At 42.2% G+C, this 20435-nt stretch overlaps 1 protein-coding gene across 1 annotated transcript; it reads right to left on the reverse strand.

The window, feature by feature from the left end:
• Positions 1 to 5918: 5918 nt before the first annotated feature.
• Positions 5919 to 17059, reverse strand: LOC121680854 (myosin heavy chain, fast skeletal muscle-like). The gene is made up of 38 exons (XM_042060403.1): positions 16844 to 17059; positions 16612 to 16755; positions 16369 to 16525; positions 16240 to 16267; positions 15994 to 16114; positions 15813 to 15905; positions 15500 to 15563; positions 15318 to 15416; positions 15119 to 15222; positions 14895 to 15033; positions 14233 to 14351; positions 13924 to 14073; positions 13642 to 13812; positions 13252 to 13552; positions 13101 to 13165; positions 12928 to 13015; positions 12722 to 12839; positions 12503 to 12626; positions 12270 to 12406; positions 10955 to 11210; positions 10598 to 10840; positions 10329 to 10505; positions 10097 to 10242; positions 9906 to 9996; positions 9429 to 9818; positions 9087 to 9332; positions 8796 to 8992; positions 8513 to 8696; positions 8267 to 8432; positions 8050 to 8174; positions 7653 to 7961; positions 7306 to 7509; positions 7071 to 7196; positions 6803 to 6973; positions 6600 to 6704; positions 6425 to 6520; positions 6029 to 6160; positions 5919 to 5939 (listed from the first exon to the last, which is right to left on the reverse strand). The coding sequence occupies exons 1-38, from the start codon at positions 17045 to 17047 to the stop codon at positions 5919 to 5921; spliced, it is 5811 nt and encodes a 1936-aa protein (XP_041916337.1). The 5' UTR covers positions 17048 to 17059.
• Positions 17060 to 20435: the final 3376 nt, after the last annotated feature.

Below are 20435 nucleotides of genomic sequence, written 5' to 3' on the forward strand. Positions count from 1 at the left end.
AAGCAGTCCCCACCAAAGACCAAAGGGCTTCCACCGTGGCCAGGGTGTTGATCCAGCAGTGGTTCCACCATTTTGGGCCCCCAGCCCGTATCCATTCTGACCAGGGGTGAAACTTCGAAAGCATGCTGATTCAACAGCTTTGTCAGACCTATGGCATCCAGAAGAGTAGGACCACACCATACCACCCCCAAGGTAATGGGCAGTGTGAAAGATTTAACCGTACCCTACATGACCTGTTGCGCACTCTACCGCCATTGGAAAAAAGATACTGGCCCACAGTAATTTGCCACAGTTGACCTTTGCTTACAATACGACACCGCATCAGACCACCGGCCACACCCCATATTACCTCATGTTCGGGCGACATCCGAGATTACCTGTGGATTTCCTGCTTGGGGCTGGAGTAGCAGAGCAGGACACCAGCACCTTGGACGACTGGATTCACAAACATCAACAGAGTGTGCGAATGACACAGGAGCATGTCCGGCAGAGATCGGAGGAGTTGATGCGCCGACGAAACCAGAGCCATAATGACAACGTGAATGATCCTGGACTTGAAGAAGGGAGGCTGGTGTACCGGCATAATCATATACCTGGACGGAACAAGATCCAGGACCACTGGAACCCTGCCGTCTTTCAGGTGCTGCGAAAGCCTTCGGGGACAGAAACAGTGTACACTGTGGCTCCCATAGATGGGAAAGGACCAGTCCGGCAGGTGCACCGGTCGGAGTTAAGGGCTGTTTTCCGGAGAGGCTACAGTCCGAGGCAGAGGTAGGCACTCCCCCCAGGAGCATAGATGACTTCCCTGCTAATCCCACTGTCCTTGAACAGGAAGGCGATGATGATGGGGTCATTCTTCATTGCGATCTACAGCAGGCCAGCATTCAAACCCCTGTCGGCTTCCCTGAGCAGTATCCACCAGGAATCAGGAGGATGAAGGCCAGAGTATTGGAGTGTGAACTGCCATCGACGGGCCGCCGATTCATTTGGAGGGGGTGGATTGTAGCCTGTGGGCCGGGTTAGGATCCCTAAGTGTTTTTCTTACACTCTCTCTCTTAAACTCACTCACTCACTCTCTCCCTTGCCTACACACTCTCTCAGGCTCCAATTACGTCATTAATTGCCGGGTGGGATGGGCACTGATTGAACCACGTAACACTTTGAGGCAGGCATATATATAGACTCCTGGGGTCCTTAGACCGTCATATTGTCATTTTATCCCTCGCTTTGTTGGATGTAGCCGAGGTTTGGGTGCTGCGTTGGAGTGTTAAGGTACGTTAAGTGTTTTCTTGCTTCTTATTTCACTGGGGGTTAGCCTGTGCTAGGTGCTAGCAAGTAAATGTTTGTGTTTATAGTGCGTTGGGGAGCAGACGCTGACTGAGCCATGGTAGTCTCTGGGTAGACAGTAGCCGATGTGGGAAAGCGTGTGACGAGTGATACCTACACGGTTCAGGTGCAACAAGGTACAATGCCAACCGCAACAGTTGTTTTACACTGTTTCTAGCTGATTGTAACACAATGTGTATGCATTCTCTTTTAGCTCCGATGAGTATTGTCTGCGGTGGGGTGTGACCTGTAAACTTTAATGCTCCTCCTACCTTGTTACGACAGGTATGTCCTAAGCTACCGGTATGCCGGACTGATATGTGGATATATATGTATACGTATATGTCGGTATATTTATGTATGTATATTTATGTGTATTTTTATATGGTATCACTAATATATGAAGCCTACTATCTATTTTCTAACTGAACTATCTCGAGTTATATGGCCTTTGTATCCTTGAGTCTGTGGAGACTGTTTGGTCATGTTTAATTGATGCATGTCATATGTACTGGGTCATATTTGTGATTGGGAGAATGATTGCAAACATTTTTGTGTTTTTGTTTCAGTTTGTTTTAGATCTGTACAGCTACGCCATTTCGCTAGTTGCTGTTCTCTAGTGTGATTGTATGTATGTGTGTGCTGCTCATTGTTTAGGTACCTGTCCTTGTTTTCTTGATTTCTTATTTTTCCTCTAGCCTGTGGGGGTAGTAGTTGTGGTATGTGCGTATAGATATTGTAGCCACAGGCTAGAGAGGCTTTTCCTTTATTTTTTTACTTCTTTAATTCCCCTCCCGTAGCCAACCTAGGTGGGTGCGGCCAGGATAGCGCATGAGTAGAAGACTTTATGGGAGAACGGGTTTCTTTCACTCGTTCCCACTTAAAGTTTGGAGTTTGCGGTGCTGTGTAGTGTGAATCTCTAAACCACGTCTTAAACCATGTTCATCAGAGTGCTGTGAGGTTTGCAGTGTGTACATTGAACTCTAGTGTGTGTCACGTAAAGAAGTCTTGTGTCTCTGTTTACATGTGATCTTGTCAGGATCTGGCCCGGACCGTTGGGTTTGTGCCACCCTGGTGGCCATTTTGTGTATTGTCCTGTGTTTGTTTTTGCCTGTTCCCCATGTGCTTTGTGTTACCTGCCTGCCACCTGTCTTTGTCTCCGCCCCATCTCCTTATTTGGTCTGTGCTTCCTGTCTTGTTTGTTTTCCCTCCATTTCAGCCTCACCTGTTCCCTGTTATTGTCTCGTTGGTTTCGTTGATCTGTGTATTTCTACCCTCCTGTTTCTCTGTTCCTTGTCGGATCGTCTCTCTGTTTGTCTAGTCAAAGTCCCGTATGTAAGTAGTAAGTCTTAAATGTTAAGTTCGTGTTAATAATAAATTCTGCCTAGTGGAGTCTTGCACTTGGGTCCTCCTGCACAACCCTGACAGTACGATCCGACCACAAATGGACCCAGCAGACTCGGATTTCCCAATGGAGGAGCTAAACCAAGTGGAGTACACACTCAGCAGGCTCAACTCAGAGCTAGTGAAGTCCACTGACTTGAAGCGCCGGCATGCAATTTGTTCCTTGATGGAAAGGACTATTTCCTCAAGGCCTTGGCTACAGAAGGTTCCAGGAATGGCTACCCTGGCCGACCAGCTCTCAGGTCTGGGTAAGAGCCTTCAGTCCCTCCTTGTTCCCTCCAGTAATCCGATTTTTGAGGCTGCTAGCATCCTGCCTGACCCCGCCCCTGCATCCCATTGCCAGGGGCTTAGGGTGGGCCTGCTGCGCCTTCAGCTAGCCGCTTCAGGTCCAGAACCCCAGCCCGATGAGTTCCCGTCCCCTGAACTCACACTCATAAAGGTCCCTCAGGCTCCCTCCAGGAGGAGACGTGGTGCCAAGCGTCGGCCGACCCGGTCATCCGACACCATGCCTCCTGTGCCCAGCCCAGAGGTGCCCGCTCCTGTGCCCGCAGCCGAGTCCGCTCCTATGCCCGCAGCCCAGTCGCCCGACGGCGCGCCTGCAGCCACGCCTGCAGCCCAGTCTCCCGACGCCACGCCTGCAGCCACGCCGGCAGCCGAGTCTCCCGACGCCACGCCGGCAGCCCAGCCTCTTCCTGTCTGTCCAGCCCCGCTTCTGCCTGAGCCGGATCCGCCTCCATTTGACTTTCCGGTCCCGCCTCTGCCCGAATCGGTTACGCCTCCCTCTGACTCTCCGGTCCCGCCTCTGCCCGAGCCAGTTCCGCCTCCCTCTGACTCTCCGGTCCCGCCTCTGCCCGAGCCGGCCCCGCTTCTGCCCGAGCCATTTTCTGTTCCTGTCTCTCCTGAGTGGTCTGTCCCTGTCCCCGTCTTTGTGCCAGTCACCATCCTAGTCACCATTCAAGTCACCGTCCCTGTTACTGTCCCAGTCACCATCCCAATCACTGTCCCTGTCTTTGTTCCTGTCCCTTCCCCTGCCCCTAAGTCTGTCGTGTCTGAGTCTGTCGTGTCTGAGTCTGCCCCGTCTGCTCGTTCCCTGCCCAAGCCCTCTGAGTCTGCCCCGTCTGAGTCTGCCTCCAGTCTCTCGGACCAGTCCCTCCGTCCAGGGCCCCTCCGCCCACCCTGGTTGGACTTTTCAGGGGACGCCAGGAGGCGTCCGTAGAGGGGGGGTACTGTCAGGCCCGGACTGTTGGGTTTGTGCCACCCTGGTGGCCATTTTGTGTATTGTCTTTGCCTGTTCCCCATGTGCTTTGTGTTACCTGTCTTTGTCTCCGCCCCATCTCCTTATTTGGTCTGTGTTTCCTGTCTTGTTTGTTTTCCCTCCATTTCTGCCTCACCTGTTCCCTGTTATTGTCTCGTTGGTTTCGTCCAGTCCTCTGTCTCTCTGTTAATTGATCTGTGTATTTCTACCCTCCTGTTTCTCTGTTTTTGTCGGATCGTCTCTCTGTTTGACTAGTCAAAGTCCCGTATGTAAGTAGTAAGTCTTTAAATGTTAAGTTCGTGTTAATAATAAATTGTGTTTTGTCCGTAATTCTGCCTAGTGGAGTCTTGCACTTGGGTCCTCCTGCACAACCCTGACGGATCTCGAGACCTTAGCCTCCCTTAGTGTTTCTCAAAAGCGCTACTGGCTCCTGTGCCGATGGTTGGGTGTTTAGTGTCCTCATGCTTTATTTGTATGTTTGACCTATCTGTGTGTTCACTGTGTGCTGTTTGTGTTTCACTAATTCACAGATTGGGTTAAATGCAGAGACCAAATTTCCCTCACGGGATCAAAAAAGTGTATATATACTATACTTATACACTTAGAAGAGGCTGCGGCATATCGTAGGCATGGTGGTCCTGACACCGTACCCATATTACCACCTGGCACTCTAGTCTTTTTCTAGTGGGCGGTGGTAGTGTAGTGGTTAAGGAGCTGGGCTAGCGTGCAGTAGCCTGGAAGTTGTCGGTTCAATTCCCGGCTTCCACTGTTGTACCTCTTTAGACGCAAACAAACAAACTGAGTTTTCCCAAAAAAACGATCAGCCCGGAGAGTTTAAAAACGTTTGCGGGGGGATAAAACCTCCGTTTGTGTCTAAATGACAGGGTCAAACGCAGAAAAACATCACAGGTTGCATCGTTTTCGTTGTCATCTAAACAGGGCCTTAGTGTCTGACCAATGTTTTCCCTTGAGTTATTTGTTTTTTGTATTAGTTCAGGCTGTGAGAGGGCCATCCATGGTTTGTCTGTCTGTTTGTTGTAACTTATATCTGTGGTTTGTCTGTTTGTACCTTAAATTCTTTTGTTTGTTAATTTTACCTACTGCTACTTAACTACCCATGCCTATGACACCTAGTGGTGTACTGTGTTGCCTGTACTATTATAGATTATTTCCAAGATAAATTTCTCTTAAGGTAGACAATAGAAAGGTGTTTTTACACTTTTCAGACACTCAAGTTTGAAAAGTATGGATATTGTTTTAGAACCAACAACCTTTCTACATTATCTGCGGGTTTTGTGTGCAAAAAGTGGAATTAATTGTCAAAAAATTAGAAGAAAATGTGAATCACTTTTCGGACTAGATATAATCGCTTATTTTAAAACATACAGATAAAAACACTAAAGATGGATTGTGTATTTGAAGGGATTTGAAGACAAAAACAAATCTTGTTTCTTAGACTCTATATTAGCAAAATATGCACAAAAAAAAACAATTTTTACATGAAAATCTAGCGGGACTATTTTCCAAACACAGCGTACTTTACTATCAAGTTAATTTCATGCATTAAGAAGATTGCTTAAGAGCTTGTTTGTTTGTGAACTATTAAAATTATTATTATAATTACTTATGATCACATTTTAAGGTGTTATGAATGTATGCTTAACTCATTATAACAGTGACCTACATAGAAAGTGTTACTGCATCATTCATTATTGGCAAACAAGTTGGTTTTAGCATAACAGACCAGGAAATCGTCAAGTGATTTTAAATGCATATAGGGAAGTCCAAACATGTTACTCATTCTGATCACAATTAATTCTGATTAAAAACAATATACTCATATATTCTGAAGAGACTTTTATTATGTAGGAGTTGAATGGTCACAGTAATTAGGATATTAATCCAAATTAATGGTCAGAAGATTTCACAGGATTTACTCTGCAGCCTCCTTGCCCTGAGAAAGAGAAATTGAGGAATGAAATGAAATTAGGTATGAACATATGATGGCTTATAATACATTGAAATATGGCAAATTAGATTTACCTTTCCAGAATCACGGCTCTTTGCTCTCATCTTGTTGACCTGGGATTCAGCAATGTCAGCACGCTCCTCAGCCTCCTCCAGCTCATGCTGAACCTTCCTGAACTTAGACAGGTGGGAGTTGGATTGCTCCTCCTAATAATGAGAAATATTTTTGATTAGTACAGAGGCTTCTATTTTGAAGCAAACCAATCATTTTTGTGTCTATGAAGATTCATTTAGGGTCCAAGTGATAGCAGTTATTTTAAAAAGTTTACTTTGAAAACACTGGACAGAAAGAACTAAGAGATACAAAATCTTTTATTCTTTTTAGTCCAGTGTTTTCAAATTAAACTATAATTTGTATTAATACGAAAGGTAAGGCATTTGACCATATAGGCAACACAAGAAACTACTTACAGCTTCCTCAGCCTGCCTCTTGTAGGATTTGACCTTCAGCTGCAGCTTGTCAACCAGGTCCTGCAGTCTGTTGACATTTTTCTTGTCCTCCTCAGTCTGAAAAGTTAAACAATCTGTCTAACATTGTCCTCCTCGAGATAAATGCTGTTCAATAGTGGTGAAAGAAACTTTGTACCTGGTAGGTGAGCTCCTTCACTCTCCTCTCGTATTTACGGACTCCCTTGACAGCATCAACACCACGTCGTTGCTCATTCTCAACCTCACTTTCCAACTCACGAACCTTTACATGAGCAAGATTTTCATTTTATTATTTATTTATTTATTTATTTATTTATTTATTATTTATTCAGAATATCTCACCCAAGTTTAATCACTCACCCTGGACTCCAGTTTCTGGAGTTGTTTCTTGCCACCCTTCATGGCCAGATTCTCAGCCTCATCCAGGCGGTGCTGCAGATCCTTCACAGTGACCTCCAGGTTCTTCTTCATCCTCTCCAGATGAGAACTGGTGTCCTGCTCCTTCTTCAGCTCCTCTGCCATCATGGCAGCCTGAATAATGGGAAATTGTGTTTTAGATCACGAAAGTTATGTACAGTATTTAGCTCATAATATGCAGTACTAAAGTTCAAAATAAAACATTGCTTACATCAGTGATGGCTTTTTTGGCCTTTTCCTCAGCATTTCTAGCCTCTTGGACGATGTCATCAACCTCACCTTGGATCTGAACCAAGTCAGCCTCAAGCTTCTTCTTCGTGCTAATCAGACTTGTGTTCTGACATTCAGAAATAATTTCAAATATGTTATATGGTGAAAAATATTTTAAAAGAACTGTGGGTACGATTAAAAATATTTTTTTTTTGGTTTGAAAAATATATCCCCACCTGAGAGTGCAGGAGGCCAACACGCTCACTGGCATCAACCAGCTCCTGTTCAGCCACTTTGCGGCCTCTCTCTGTCTGCTCCAGAGCAACTCTGAGCTCCTCAATCTCAGCCACCATAAGGGTGTTCCTGCGCTCCACCATGGCAACCTGCTCCTTCCCATCTTCTTGTCCTCTGACAGCATCATCAAGGTGCAGTTGGGCATCCTAAAAAACATGGAATGACAAAAGATGTGCCATACTACCAAGACAAAATTATAAAATATTGATTCATGGACATTCTTGAACGATTAACCAAATAGTAATTATGGTAAGATAGGTTCATTGGACTATTTTATTGCATAACTGACCTTGAGTTGACTCTGCACATTTCTCAGTTGTTTCTGGTACTCGGCAGCCTGGCGGTTAGCATGGCTCAACTGAATCTCCATCTCATTGAGGTCTCCCTCCATCTTCTTCTTGATTCTCAGGGCATCATTTCTGCTCCTGACCTCAGAGTCCAGAGTGCTCTGCATGGTGTCGGCTAACCTCTGGGCATTCCTCTTGATCTGCTCCATCTCCTCATCCTTCTCCGCAAGCTTCCTGTCAACCTCACCCTTGATCTGGTTGAGTTCAAGTTGGACACGAAGAATCTTGGACTCCTCATGTTCAAGAGTTCCCTAAACAAGAAAATCAAGAATTTTAAGACATAAAAAGCATCATAATTTCCGTTTCTGATTGTGTAGGAAAGCCCGCCTGATATTTTACCTCAGCCTCTTCCAGGGCTGTTTGGATCTCGGTCTTCTCAGTCTCAACAGTCTTCTTGGCCTTCTCCAACTCATGGATGCTCTTTCCAGTCTCACCAAGCTGCTCAGTCAGGTCAGAGATCTCCTCTGCAAATATGCAGTTATATTACAGCAAACATTATCTGAAAGTTTCAAAATATTTTTTGAGTGGGATATGTATTGGGTTGTTTTTGACTCACGTTGCAAATTCTTGTTCTCCCTCTTCAGGGTCTCAAGGTGGTCAAGTGACTCTTCATAGGAGTTCTTCATCTTGAACAGCTCGGTGCTGAGAGAACGAGCCTCTTTCTGGGCACCCTCCAACTCTGCCTGACCCTCCTCGTACTTCTGCTTCCATTCTGCCAGGACCTTTTAGAAACAGATGTTCTTGTGAGGCTTATACTTATTAACCTACATTCCACATCTGAATGATGTTTTGGAGGAATTACCTTGTCAAAGTTTCTTTGCTTCTTGTCAAGGTTGGCAGCTAGACCATTGGCTCTCTCCACATCAATCATGAGGTCCTCAACTTCACCCTGGAGTCTCTGCTTGGTCTTATCTAGAGAGGCACATTTTGAGTTGGTTGCCTCGATTTGCTCCTCAGCCTCCTGGAGACGCTGGGCAAGCTTTTTTCTGAAGGAAAAAGCATCAGATTTAAGACCGAAAATATTTTAGAACGTTTTAGTTAACAAAATATATCCAAAACTGTGTTTTTGCATCTTTAGCACATACTTGGACTCCTCAAGCTCCTCAGTGCGCTGGATGGCATCAGTTTCGTACTTGGTCCTCCACTGAGCAACCTCGCTGTTGGCCTTGGACATGCCACGTTGAAGCTCAGCCTTTGCTTCCTGCTCCTCCTCAAACTGCTCCCTTAGAAGGTCGCAGTCGTGACGAGCAGACTGAACAGCATGAGCCAGGGCATTCTTGGCCTGTTTGTTAACAAGTAAGGGTGTTTATGTAAGCATTTCCCCAAATGTGATCGATGTAATCCAAATTCTTCATTTCATGTAAAGGCAACAGTACCTTGACTTCCTCTTCATTCAGTCTTTTCAGCTCCTCAACTTGCTGAGTGAAGGCCTGTTTGCTTCTGGTCAGCTGTGACACAAGAGCATCTTTCTCCTCAACCTGGCGGCCAAGCTCACCATTTTCAGTCTGAAGTCTTGCTCTCTGACCACTGAGGTCATTGACCTGACGGGCACCCTCATCACTCTTGGCCTTGGTTTCACTGAGTTGATCTTCAAGGGTGCGGCACATCTTCTCCAGATTTCCCTGTTTATGAAAATGTCTGTTAGTAGCAAAAAGTTAATACAATTATTGTAAGTTGATTTGTTTACAAGATAGCATGAGGGTAAACATCTCACCAACCTTAGATTTAGCAACAGCCTCCATATTGCTGGAGAGATCATCAATCTCCATCTTGTATTCACTCTTCTCCTTCTCAAGCTTCTGCTTGACACGTTGGAGGTTGTCAATCTGCTCTCCCAGCTCGGCCACGCTGTCGGCCTGCTTCTTGCGGAGAGCTGACGCAGTGGCTTCGTGCTGCAGAGTGGACTCTTCAAGGTCACGACGCAACTTCTGGAACTCAGCCTCACGCTTTTTGTTCATCTCAATTTGAGCAGCAGTGGCACCACCAGCTTCCTCAAGCCTCTCACTGATCTCCTCAAGTTCCCTGGAGAGATCAGCTCTCTGCTTCTCAACCTTGGCACGAGCTGCACGCTCAGACTCAATCTCTTCCTCCAGTTCCTCAATGCGGGCCTATCGAGAAAAAAATATGATAGTATATTAATAATACAGAAACCTGCAAAAAAGCTCAGACTTTGAGTTGGTGGAGAATAATTAAACCTGAAGCTCCTTGATCTTTTTCTGCAGCTGAGCACCAAGTGATTGTTCATCTTCAATCTTACTAAGAAGTTGACTCGTTTCAAAGTCCTTCCTGATTAAAAAAAGATTGAAGAAAACAAAGAATAATTTCTGAAGTTGGCTGCATACATGGGAATTGAACAGTGATATGTTGTAATAAATAAGGCATTTACTTCTTTATCTTCTCATCAGACTGCTGCTTGTCATTCTCCAGATCCATGATGGTCTCCTGGGCCAGCTTCAGGTCACCCTCAAGCTTTCTCTTGGCTCTCTCAAGGTCCATACGGAGCTTCTTTTCTTGCTCCAGGGAACCCTCAAGCTGCCAATTTGAATTGTGAGGTGAGTATGTTGTAAATGGTGAAATTTCAGTGTGAGAAGTTGTCAAATGTTGATTTTTGAACTTACATCATCCACTTGCTGTTCAAGCTTAGTCTTGGATTTGGTCAGAGTGTTGACTTTGTCTTCCTCTGCTTGAAGATCATCAAGAGTCTGCTGGTGGGCCTCTTGGAGGGCTTTCTTCTCCTTTGTCAGCTTAGCAAGGGACTCATCCTGAGAGGCCATCTCTTCAGTTAGGTTCTTGACCTGCACATAGAATGTTTTACATTTGTGAACAGTGTAAATAAGATACTTTATTTTCGACAGACTACATTGATCGTCCCTTTACAAATCCCAACCTTGTTCTCGGTGGCATGTTTCTCCTTCTCCACTTTGGCTAAGGTCAGCTCCAGATCATCAATGTCCTTTTTGAGCTCAGAGCACTCATCCTCCAGTTTCCTCTTCTTGGCAGTCAGCTCAGCATTGATTTCCTCTTCATCCTCCAGTCTCTCGGTTGTCTCTTTGAGCTTGGCCTCGAGCTGGATCTTACTTTTGATAAGACCCTCACACCTCTCCTCAGCATCATTGAGACCCTCATTTCCCTATTGTAAATATAAGATGGAAGCATGACAATACACACTTTGTATTGAAAACACAATGCTGAGACTGAGTAGTTGTATGATTGTGAATATTGAAATGGTACAATATACACTTACAGATGACACTTGCAGCGCCAGGTCATTCCTCTCTTGCACCAGAGCCACCATCTTCTCCTCTAGCTCCTTCTTCCTGGCTGTTGCCTTTGCACAGTCCACTTTGAGTTTCTCATAGTTCTCCTTCATGTTGGCCAGCTCCTTCTCAGTTTCAGCACTCTTCAGCAGAGGCTTGATCTTGTAGTAAACCTTCATCCAAGGCCAGTGCTTGACATTCATGAATGAGCGTATATTGTACTGGATGGTGTAGACAGACTCCCTACACAAGAAGGGTGGTGAAATGCATCGTTAAATATAGGTTGTAAAATTATAATTACATGAATTGTGTAACTATATCAAAATCTTACGACACGATAATACCCCAATAACAAGTCCACGTTACAATATGTATTGCAATACTGCAGAGATAACTTTTTGGCTAATACGTTTCAGTCTGACTGTTTTTCTATGATCTATGACCGCAGTAGCCTACATTAGACAAAAAGTAGCCTAATGGTGCGTTCATAGACGAGTTTAGTTGTTCGGTTGATACATAAAACATCTCTGTGGATTCAAACTCTCGTAGTTGCATAAGATGTGTGTGTGTGTGTGTAGTCTGTACATGTCTTACGAACTTTGTAAATAGTTTACTGTTAAAATTTAACTATTGTACTGTTATTTGTATGTCGCTTTGGACAAGCGTGTCTGCTAAATACCATAACCATAACCATAACATGATGAAAATGGACAGTTCTCGTCATAAGCTCTCAACTCTTATAACAGGTCTAATCAAATATAGACCGGAAGAGGCGTAAATGAAAAAATAGCATTAGAAACACTTTACACTTTAAACTCTTGTATTCATGCTCCATATTGTCTCGTCAACACCGGCATCTACCATTTTTGCTGTAGGCCTAGATCTGTAGAGGCAACCGAAGAGCAGAGCGCAAAGGATAATAGCCACGATAGGATGATGGTCTCTGTAATTTTTATTTTATCTTCACTCTGCTCCACGGCAGCTGAAACCATTTTTTGCTCAGGAGACCTATCGTTTGATACCATACCATCACATGTCCATGATGATATCGAGACACTATTGTTATTGCGATATCGTGAAATTGACAATACTGTTACATCCCTAGTAGAAAGTGTAATAGGATCTTCTGAGACATATTTTTGAGAAAAATAAAAAAATATTAATATTGCTAATCATTTAGCAAACAGCAATGCACTATCAATTGAGAGGGATACCGAGGCGAACTATACAATTAATATAGGCCTACTACTCATACTGTAGCAGTCTTTCAGACTTCTGAGTTCTTTTGATAAACAAATTTACCTCCTTTCCATCATCTTTGAAAACTCCCTCCTCATCAGGTATGCACGGCAGAGAGCCTGAGTCATTGTGACCAGGGTAACCAGTTTCTCATCTCGCATCTCCTCAAGGTCACCCAGCAAACCAGCTTTAAAGAACACCTGAGGGATGAATGAAAATATAAGCATCTATTTGACACAGAAAAAACTGTGCTCTTGTTTGTACTCATGATAATAGATTGTATGAAACCTATCTACCTTTGTGTGTCCAAACATGTATTGCGTGTGATCAACATCAATGGATCCCAAGAGCTTCTCAGCAGCCTTCTTGTTATCAATGAACTGGCCGTCAGGGATGACACTGGCATTTAGCACTTTGTATCTGGACAGAATAAATGAATGTCCATGTAGATCATTACTTTTTCTCTAAATGCAGTATTGAATATGTGTCATACTTCATTGGCTTTCTAAGTTCACCTCTGCTTGAAGTCACCATAGAGGATTCTGCTTGGGAAACCCTTTCTGCAGATTCTGATACCCTCCAGCACACCATTGCACCTGAGCTGGTGGATGACCAGGAAGTTCTGCATATAACCTGTCAAATACATGTCATGAGATCTTCTATTCTCAATGTAAAACATGAGTAATGCAGACATCTTTATTGACTTCCAAGCGCCCTTTACCTGGTTTCTTAATTTCATTTGGAATCAGACAACGCACAAAGTGAGGATGGGTGCTCCTCAAGTTGGTCATCAGCTTGCCCAAGTTCTCCTGTTGAGATAAGAATGCAATCAAACCATCCCCTCGACTTTCGTTTAGATGATTTATTTGTTTGTTATTGGTTTAATATACACACCCTGAACTGTGATGACACAGTCTGCATGGAGCCACCCTTCTTCTTCTTCTTACCACCACCAGTCTCTGTTGACATACACATTATTCAATAATTGAGGTATAAATGGGATATTTTTGCATTAGCTTGTAGACTTGTATATGTGTTTTGTTACCCTCAACAACAGGTGGGTACAAGACAGGCAGGAGTTTTACTCCCGACTTCTGGTACAGCTGCACAACAGAATCATTCAGTGGATCCTTGTTCTTGTCCAGCCACCCTGTAACATTGTAGTCCACAGTGCCGGCATAGTGCACCAGGGAGAAGTGGGCCTCAGCCTTGCCCTTTTTGGGCTTGGGCTTCTCAAAGGCCTGATTTTTGCCAAGATGCTGGTCATACAGCTTGTTCTTGAAAGTGGTGTCAGAGGCCTTGGGGAACATGCACTCCTCTTCAAGGATGGCAAAGATTCCCATAGGCTGTTGGGAAAATGAGCTTAGTTTTAAAAGTGGATATTATAAAACAATATAAATCTAGCAGTTGGCTCATTTGACTGATTAAAACTGACCTTCTCAATGAGCTCAATGCAAGCGGCTAGATCCATGCCGAAGTCAATGAACTCCCATACAATGCCCTCTTTCTTGTACTCCTCTTGCTCCAGAACGAACATGGTGTGGTTGAAGAACTGTTGCAGTTTCTCATTGGTGAAGTTGATGCATAGCTGTTCCATGCTGTTGTACTGTGATTCAAAAATATTTTGTAATATGAATACCCCCTACTGAAATTATACTACATTGTGGTGTGAGTGAAATGGTGTTAAAATGGTGAAATGGTGTTAACTTATACTTACATCAAAAATCTCAAAGCCAGCAATATCCAGCACACCGATATAGAACTGCCTTGGCTGTTTAGTGTCCAGCATCTGGTTAATACGGATGACCATCCACAAGAACATCCTCTCATAGATAGACTTGGCCAAGGCCATAACTGAGTTATTGACCTGAAACAGAATATTCAAGCAGTGGTCATCCATGCTCAGAGACCAAAAAGTAAAATGCTTATAGGATAAAAGCAGGTAATTATACTACTAGTAATTCTGTCCAAATACTGCCAAGTGGTTTGTGATCTTACGTAAACTTTTTAGTGACTAAAATAATACCTGTGGAACAGTCTGACCCTTGGTGACATACTCATTTCCGACTTTCACTCTTGGGTAGCACAAAGCCTTCAGCATGTCAGCGGAGTTCAGGCCCAAGAGGTAAGAGATTTTGTCAGCATCTAAAAAAAGTGCAACAGTGAAGCATTTAGGTGATTTGGAATTTATAACAAGAAATTTCATACTCCACACTCCAAACAAATTTGGGACAACATATGAAACAAGTTTGTCCACCTCAGTCTCTTCTCCCTAGATCAAAACGTTTGTCCAAGATAGTGTTAGGTTAAAGGCTATATCTCTCACAAAAACATAAAGGTATCTGAGTGACCATTGTTTTGTAAATGTTTGTCTTTAAAAGAAGATAGATACTTTCTTAATCCAGAAGAAAATGTAGAATATGAATATACATAAATATACATACTGTATGTTGATATAAATAGCATGGGGGTATGACACTTTTGTGCATGGTGTAGCATTGTCAGTCGTCCTGGGTGCAATTTTCAAATCTGCCAGTGCCAGTCCGTTTTTGTCATTTTTGATAAAAGTGTAAACTTGATATCAGTCATATTTAACTTTAAATAAACATAATACAATTACCTCTATAACTAAGAGTACCTTGTAGTTATTACTAGAACTGACTGATTCAGTAGAGTGTTGTAACCTACCCTCATTGCCATCAGGCTCAGCCTGCTCCTCACGCTGCTTCTGCTTGAACTTCATGTTGCCATGATGGATCACAGCACCAGTCAGCTTGTAAATGGTGACTTTCTCCTCTGCAGTGAAACCCAGGATGTCAATGGCATCCTAGAATTATAAATTATTTGATTATTTTAAAGCTTTCTTCAAGAAATTGAAGAGGGGAAAACCCATTATTGGAAGGAAAACTTACATCTGTGGCATCCAACTCCTCTTTGTCATCAATGCTCGCCACAGCGATCTGACCCTGACTGCACATTGGGAAGTCATAGGGGTTGGAAGTGATGAGGGACATTTCTGTTGGGATTAAAAAATGGATTTAGAAATTCAGAATTATATTTATTGAATTAAATGAAAACATTTTTAACCTTTGGTGAAATTATTAGTCTTACCTATAATTTCAGGCTTGTGGTTGGTCATCATCTGGAAGAAGATGTGGTAGCCTCTCTCATCAGGAAGCTGGAATGACACTCTAGACTTCTCCAGCAGGTCTTTTTAAGCAAGGAAGGATGTATTTTAATTTGATACATTTAAGGCAATAAAGAAAATTTCTACCTTGAACAATTATACTTACAAGTCTCAATATCAGCACTAGCCAGTTTTCCAGATGTGGCGAAGTGAATTCTGATGAATTTTCCCTGTTTGAGATTACATTTTGACATAACATATATTCATTTAGCTCATGCTTTTAACCAAAGCAGGTTACACATGAGTAAAATATTCAAGTATTTATAAAATACTTATACTTAAAAATATTTATAAATACTGCCTTTACTAACACAAAAAAGAAAAAGATGGTGTAGAGGTTTAAGTTTAAGTTTTTCAAAAGATATACTAATAGATATAAAACAAAATGCATGATGCATTTGATGAGAAACTAAACTTACGAAACGTGAAGAGTTGTCATTCCTCACAGTCTTGGCATTACCATAAGCCTCCAGCAGTGGGTTTGCGGCAATAATCTGGTCTTCAAGAGAGCCCTGCACGTCAATAGATATATTGTCATTGAAGTGAATGTCTGTGTTGCTATGTGATAATTAGCCTATAAATATGCAAGGGGTCCTATACCTTAATTTTTCCACTGCTGCCGGCTTGTGCGTCTGACTTCTTCCCACCAGACACTGCAATTGTTGCAAAGTACTGGATGACACGCTTGGTGTTTACAGTCTTGCCAGCACCAGATTCTCCACTGTATAACAGAAGATATTGCAATTTTCTATATCACAATTACGTGTACCAGAAGATACAGAAGATAATGTAAAGGTTTAGCCTTTTAATAATGTAAACAGTTTTAAGGGATGCATAGATACTTACGTGATCAGGACAGACTGATTCTCTCTGTCTGTGGGGCAAAATAGAGATTGACATGAATGGTTCATTTTACATAAATGAATCAAATATATAATGTATTATTCAGTGATGGATTTAAAACTGAAAGTATACCTTGGAGCATGAACTGAAATGCGTTGTCAGAGACAGAGAAGATGTGGGGTGGGGCCTCCACGCGCTTCTTGCCTCTGTAGGCATTCACCACTTCTTGGTCGTATACTGGGAGCCACTTATAGGGGTTCACAGTGACACAGAAAAGTCCAGAGTAGGTCTAGAATGAAGAAATAAAGAAAACTGTTTTTTCAGCTTTTCAAATTCATTTTATTTTCTTAATTTGTTTACAAGAGTAATGCTTACATAGATCATCCATGCTGCATAACGCTCTTTGAGGTTATACAGGACAGAGGCTTCATTGAGGTGGGTCATCATGGCCATGTCCTCAATTTTGTCGTATTTGGGAGGATTCAAGGGGAAGACTTCATCTTCCTTCACTGTCTTTTCCTGAAACCAATGTAGAAAACAGCTTTAACAAAAAGATGTACTCAAGATGCTTTCTGAGTGAACAATTTCAACAGCCTTGCTAAAGTACCTCCTTGGTTTCAAGCGTTTCAACAACGACTTTGGCGCCATCCTTCTTTTTAATTGTACCCTTGACGTACAACTCCTCTTTATCAACCACAAAGCAAGCTGTCTTTGCATCAAAGGGCTTGCTTTGGGCCTCCATTCTCTCCTTCTCAGGCTTACGAAGGTAGACGGCAGCTTTGCCATACGTGGCCATATCACTGTCCCCCATGGTTGCTGGTTACTGCATTAATCATAAACATGAAGAGCAAACAGTTTCCAACACAAAATGTTTTGAACAATCAGACATGTACAGTATACAGTCATTAGGGGACAAAACTACAGTTGTCGGTCACACCTCAATATATGGAGCTTATCAATGTACATAGGGTACTCAAAATGCAATTCATTAAAAAGTCAAATACAAAACAGTCCGTTGATATCTAAATAATAATGGAACCAATTTATTTATTGCATTATTGTCCTGAAATCTAATCCCATCCCCCATTATACTAATTTACACATTGAATATAAGGTTGGCAGTACGGCAGACGGTACTGTAGTTATGACATCAAATAACAACGTGGATTTTGGTGCTTCATTTCGATGCCACTTAAATCTCTGCATTTTTTCCCCATGCGTCATCTGTAACATCTTGCTCTGATAGCACCACATTCTATACAGTTACAGTTAGTTCTATACAGTGTGTTGATAAACACATCAAGATATAAGCTTAAAGTAGAGGGGTTCACCACATAGGCTAGTGGACTGTGTTTTACAGCCCATGCTATCACAAGCTCTTGTCAAAATCTAGCAAATAACTACACACAAGCAAAAGGCTATAAACCAACACCAACAGCCTAGTTTACACAAAAACTTGCTAATGTGCTAATGGGCATCTATTTGAAATGTTATCAGCAAAGTTGTAATATGAAAACTTTGTTTCACGGTATGTTCTGATAATTTCCGACCTAAATAATAACATTAAGCTCTCATATGCATGAGGCCCATATAGCATCACAATTGAACAATTGAACAAGCTCATGCAAAAAGTTTGCTCGTGGGCATTGATATTCCCAAGCTGTCAAAGAGGCTACAGAACCATCACTGCACGTTATTGCTAATTAAGCTGCTCTAACAGGAGGCAGTCTAATGTTTTGTGCTTAGTTGCCGTTAAAATGCCTACTAGCGCTGGGAATAGAAATACTTAAACACATGGCATATATTTAGTTTATTATCAATATCTATTGTTTGATTGCTTCTAGGCAAAATTATAATTGCAGATGACTTGCCATAACTTCAAACATTAAAACGGCTTACCATGGATGCACACAAAATCGCAAGTAGCCTAATCAATCTTTCCTCTGCTTTCAAGTTTATCCAGTGCAGTTCCAGGCTTGCCATATCTATAAATGTTAAAACGGCCTGCCTTGGAACTGCCAGGTTATGGACAACAGCAATTGCAAGAAGTCTTATCTATGGAGTCAGCTTTCAAGTATATCCAATGTGTTCTCAAATGCTTTGATAAATTCTATGTCTTCCACCTTTCAAAACATTCAATCATCAATCATTTTTTAACATGCAATAGTTAATGCATGATGTCCAATGTAGTAGATACATGGTTAATCAATATTGCAGCTTATATAAAATCAGTATTTGAAAAATAAAGCAATTATAATACTAACTAGATGTTACTTTGGACTTTTGTCGGCCATCTTGGATTTTTGGTATTGCATTTGCAGTTACAACTGCTCACCATTTGGAGGAAGGCTACGGTGTTAAGTAGTAGTAGTGTCTACTGAAGTGGCTGATAAGCAGTTACGCCACTGCAACCCATACAGGAAAATGGCTTTTGAATAGCTTTCCACTGTAGTGACCAGTGGTAGTGAGGCACAGGGTTAATTGACTCTGATGATGATGTAACTTTTCCAACTTTTCCATTTCCTTGTTGAAGTTTTTAGGCGGTATATCAATGAATTATGGTGGAGGGTGGGGATGTTTAAACGTAAGATTCATAAAGGCATTAGTGTCCTAACTAGTGGCATCACTGTCTGCAAAGATTGCATATCTATTCACATAAGACCTTGAAAGGAGCTACAACTGTGCCATAGCAATAATCTGTAAATGCCCCCCCCCCCCCCCCCGATAGATTTACTTTACTAGAATGCAATAGCTTGTTTGAATCGTTTAGCTGTTCAGATAATTCAGATGTATTGTAAATCAGATGTACCTTACCTTTTTCTCCCAAAATAAGATGAAATTTCCACAGTTGTTATGAGTATCTAAAAATGATAAAAACAAACAAAGACAAGTATTTTAGCATATCAATAAATGTAATGTAGTAATCATACGTGTATTAGTTGCTTTAGCGATGAAGAGACACATGTCACATTCTCTAATAGGAGCCACCTCCTTTCTGTGTCTGTGTCTGTGAAAGACTTACTGTGCACTGGAACCCCCCCTTTTGCAGCCCTCCCATACTCCCAGCAGGCCCTTTTATTGACCATTTTCTGTCAAGTAAGCAAAGCTCTAATAAGGCTAGATGTGTTTGATTGGTGTGTATAGAAACATTTGATATGCTCATTATGATAAAAATCTGTGGTTATTTTTAACTGAGCAGAAAAAAATGGAATAAGAAGTTAATGGAAGTGGCACATTGTGCAATGTTGCCCATGAATATGTTTTATCAACAGAATAGTTCAGTTGGCATATATGCCAGTGTTCTGCAAATGCAATTGTTATCATATATCACAATTATAGAGCAATGTCTGCCCCATACGTCTGTTTGACTTTGCATTTTTGCTTCAAGGGCTTTCTTGTTTATATTTAGATGTGTCTGGCAGCTTTGTAGGAGTTTTCATAAGTTTGTAAGTATACTACATTTTATTTCCCATTGATTTGTAGGCTCCCTGAAATAAATTGCATGTAATTAAATCTCTGTCAAATATTGATGTGCTGCATTTTATATGCCTGCCATGCATGCGTAGCATGTATCACTTTTTTTTTTTGGCAGTGATTTAAATAGTACATTTTAGGGCAATACTCCAAAAGTGAAGAGCAGCACAGTTTTATTACTGGTGTTTGGTGACAGATTTCTTTTAAGCTCCATAGATGCCTGGACACACTGCACTACCAAAAGTGCAAAACGGACATTATAGTTAAGAAATTAAAGCTTAAAATTAGGTATCACAAATAATAAGAGACAACCCTCAGCCAGCATCCATCTCCATTGTTGAAACACCATGCTGTCATATTATTAGAGTACTGTGTATTATGTTCCGTTCAGTCCAGTATCTTATATTGACTGATTTTAAGAAGTCTTCATCAAGTCAAAGTTACTAAACACACTTGTGGTGGTTCCAGTTTGTGAGGTGGTTCCCGTTCTTCCTGTGCCAGAGGTGGCTGGTGGATGAGGAGTGGGACACTAAGGGCGAGACCCTCTTGATGCCCTTGAGTGACAGCCTTGGCGCTCTTTCTGGTTCCTTGCCAGGCTCCAGTTTCGGCTCCTTCTCTCACGCCATTCCTGGCTGCTGTTCTGGCTCCTCAGCAGTCTGTAGCACTTCCCATTCACGATTCTCCTCACTCTCTAGTCTCACCAATCTTTGATTTTAAGATCTTGC

Source organism: Alosa sapidissima, chromosome 13, assembly GCF_018492685.1.
Source record: "Alosa sapidissima isolate fAloSap1 chromosome 13, fAloSap1.pri, whole genome shotgun sequence".
NCBI classification, from domain to species: Eukaryota; Metazoa; Chordata; class Actinopteri; order Clupeiformes; family Clupeidae; genus Alosa; species Alosa sapidissima.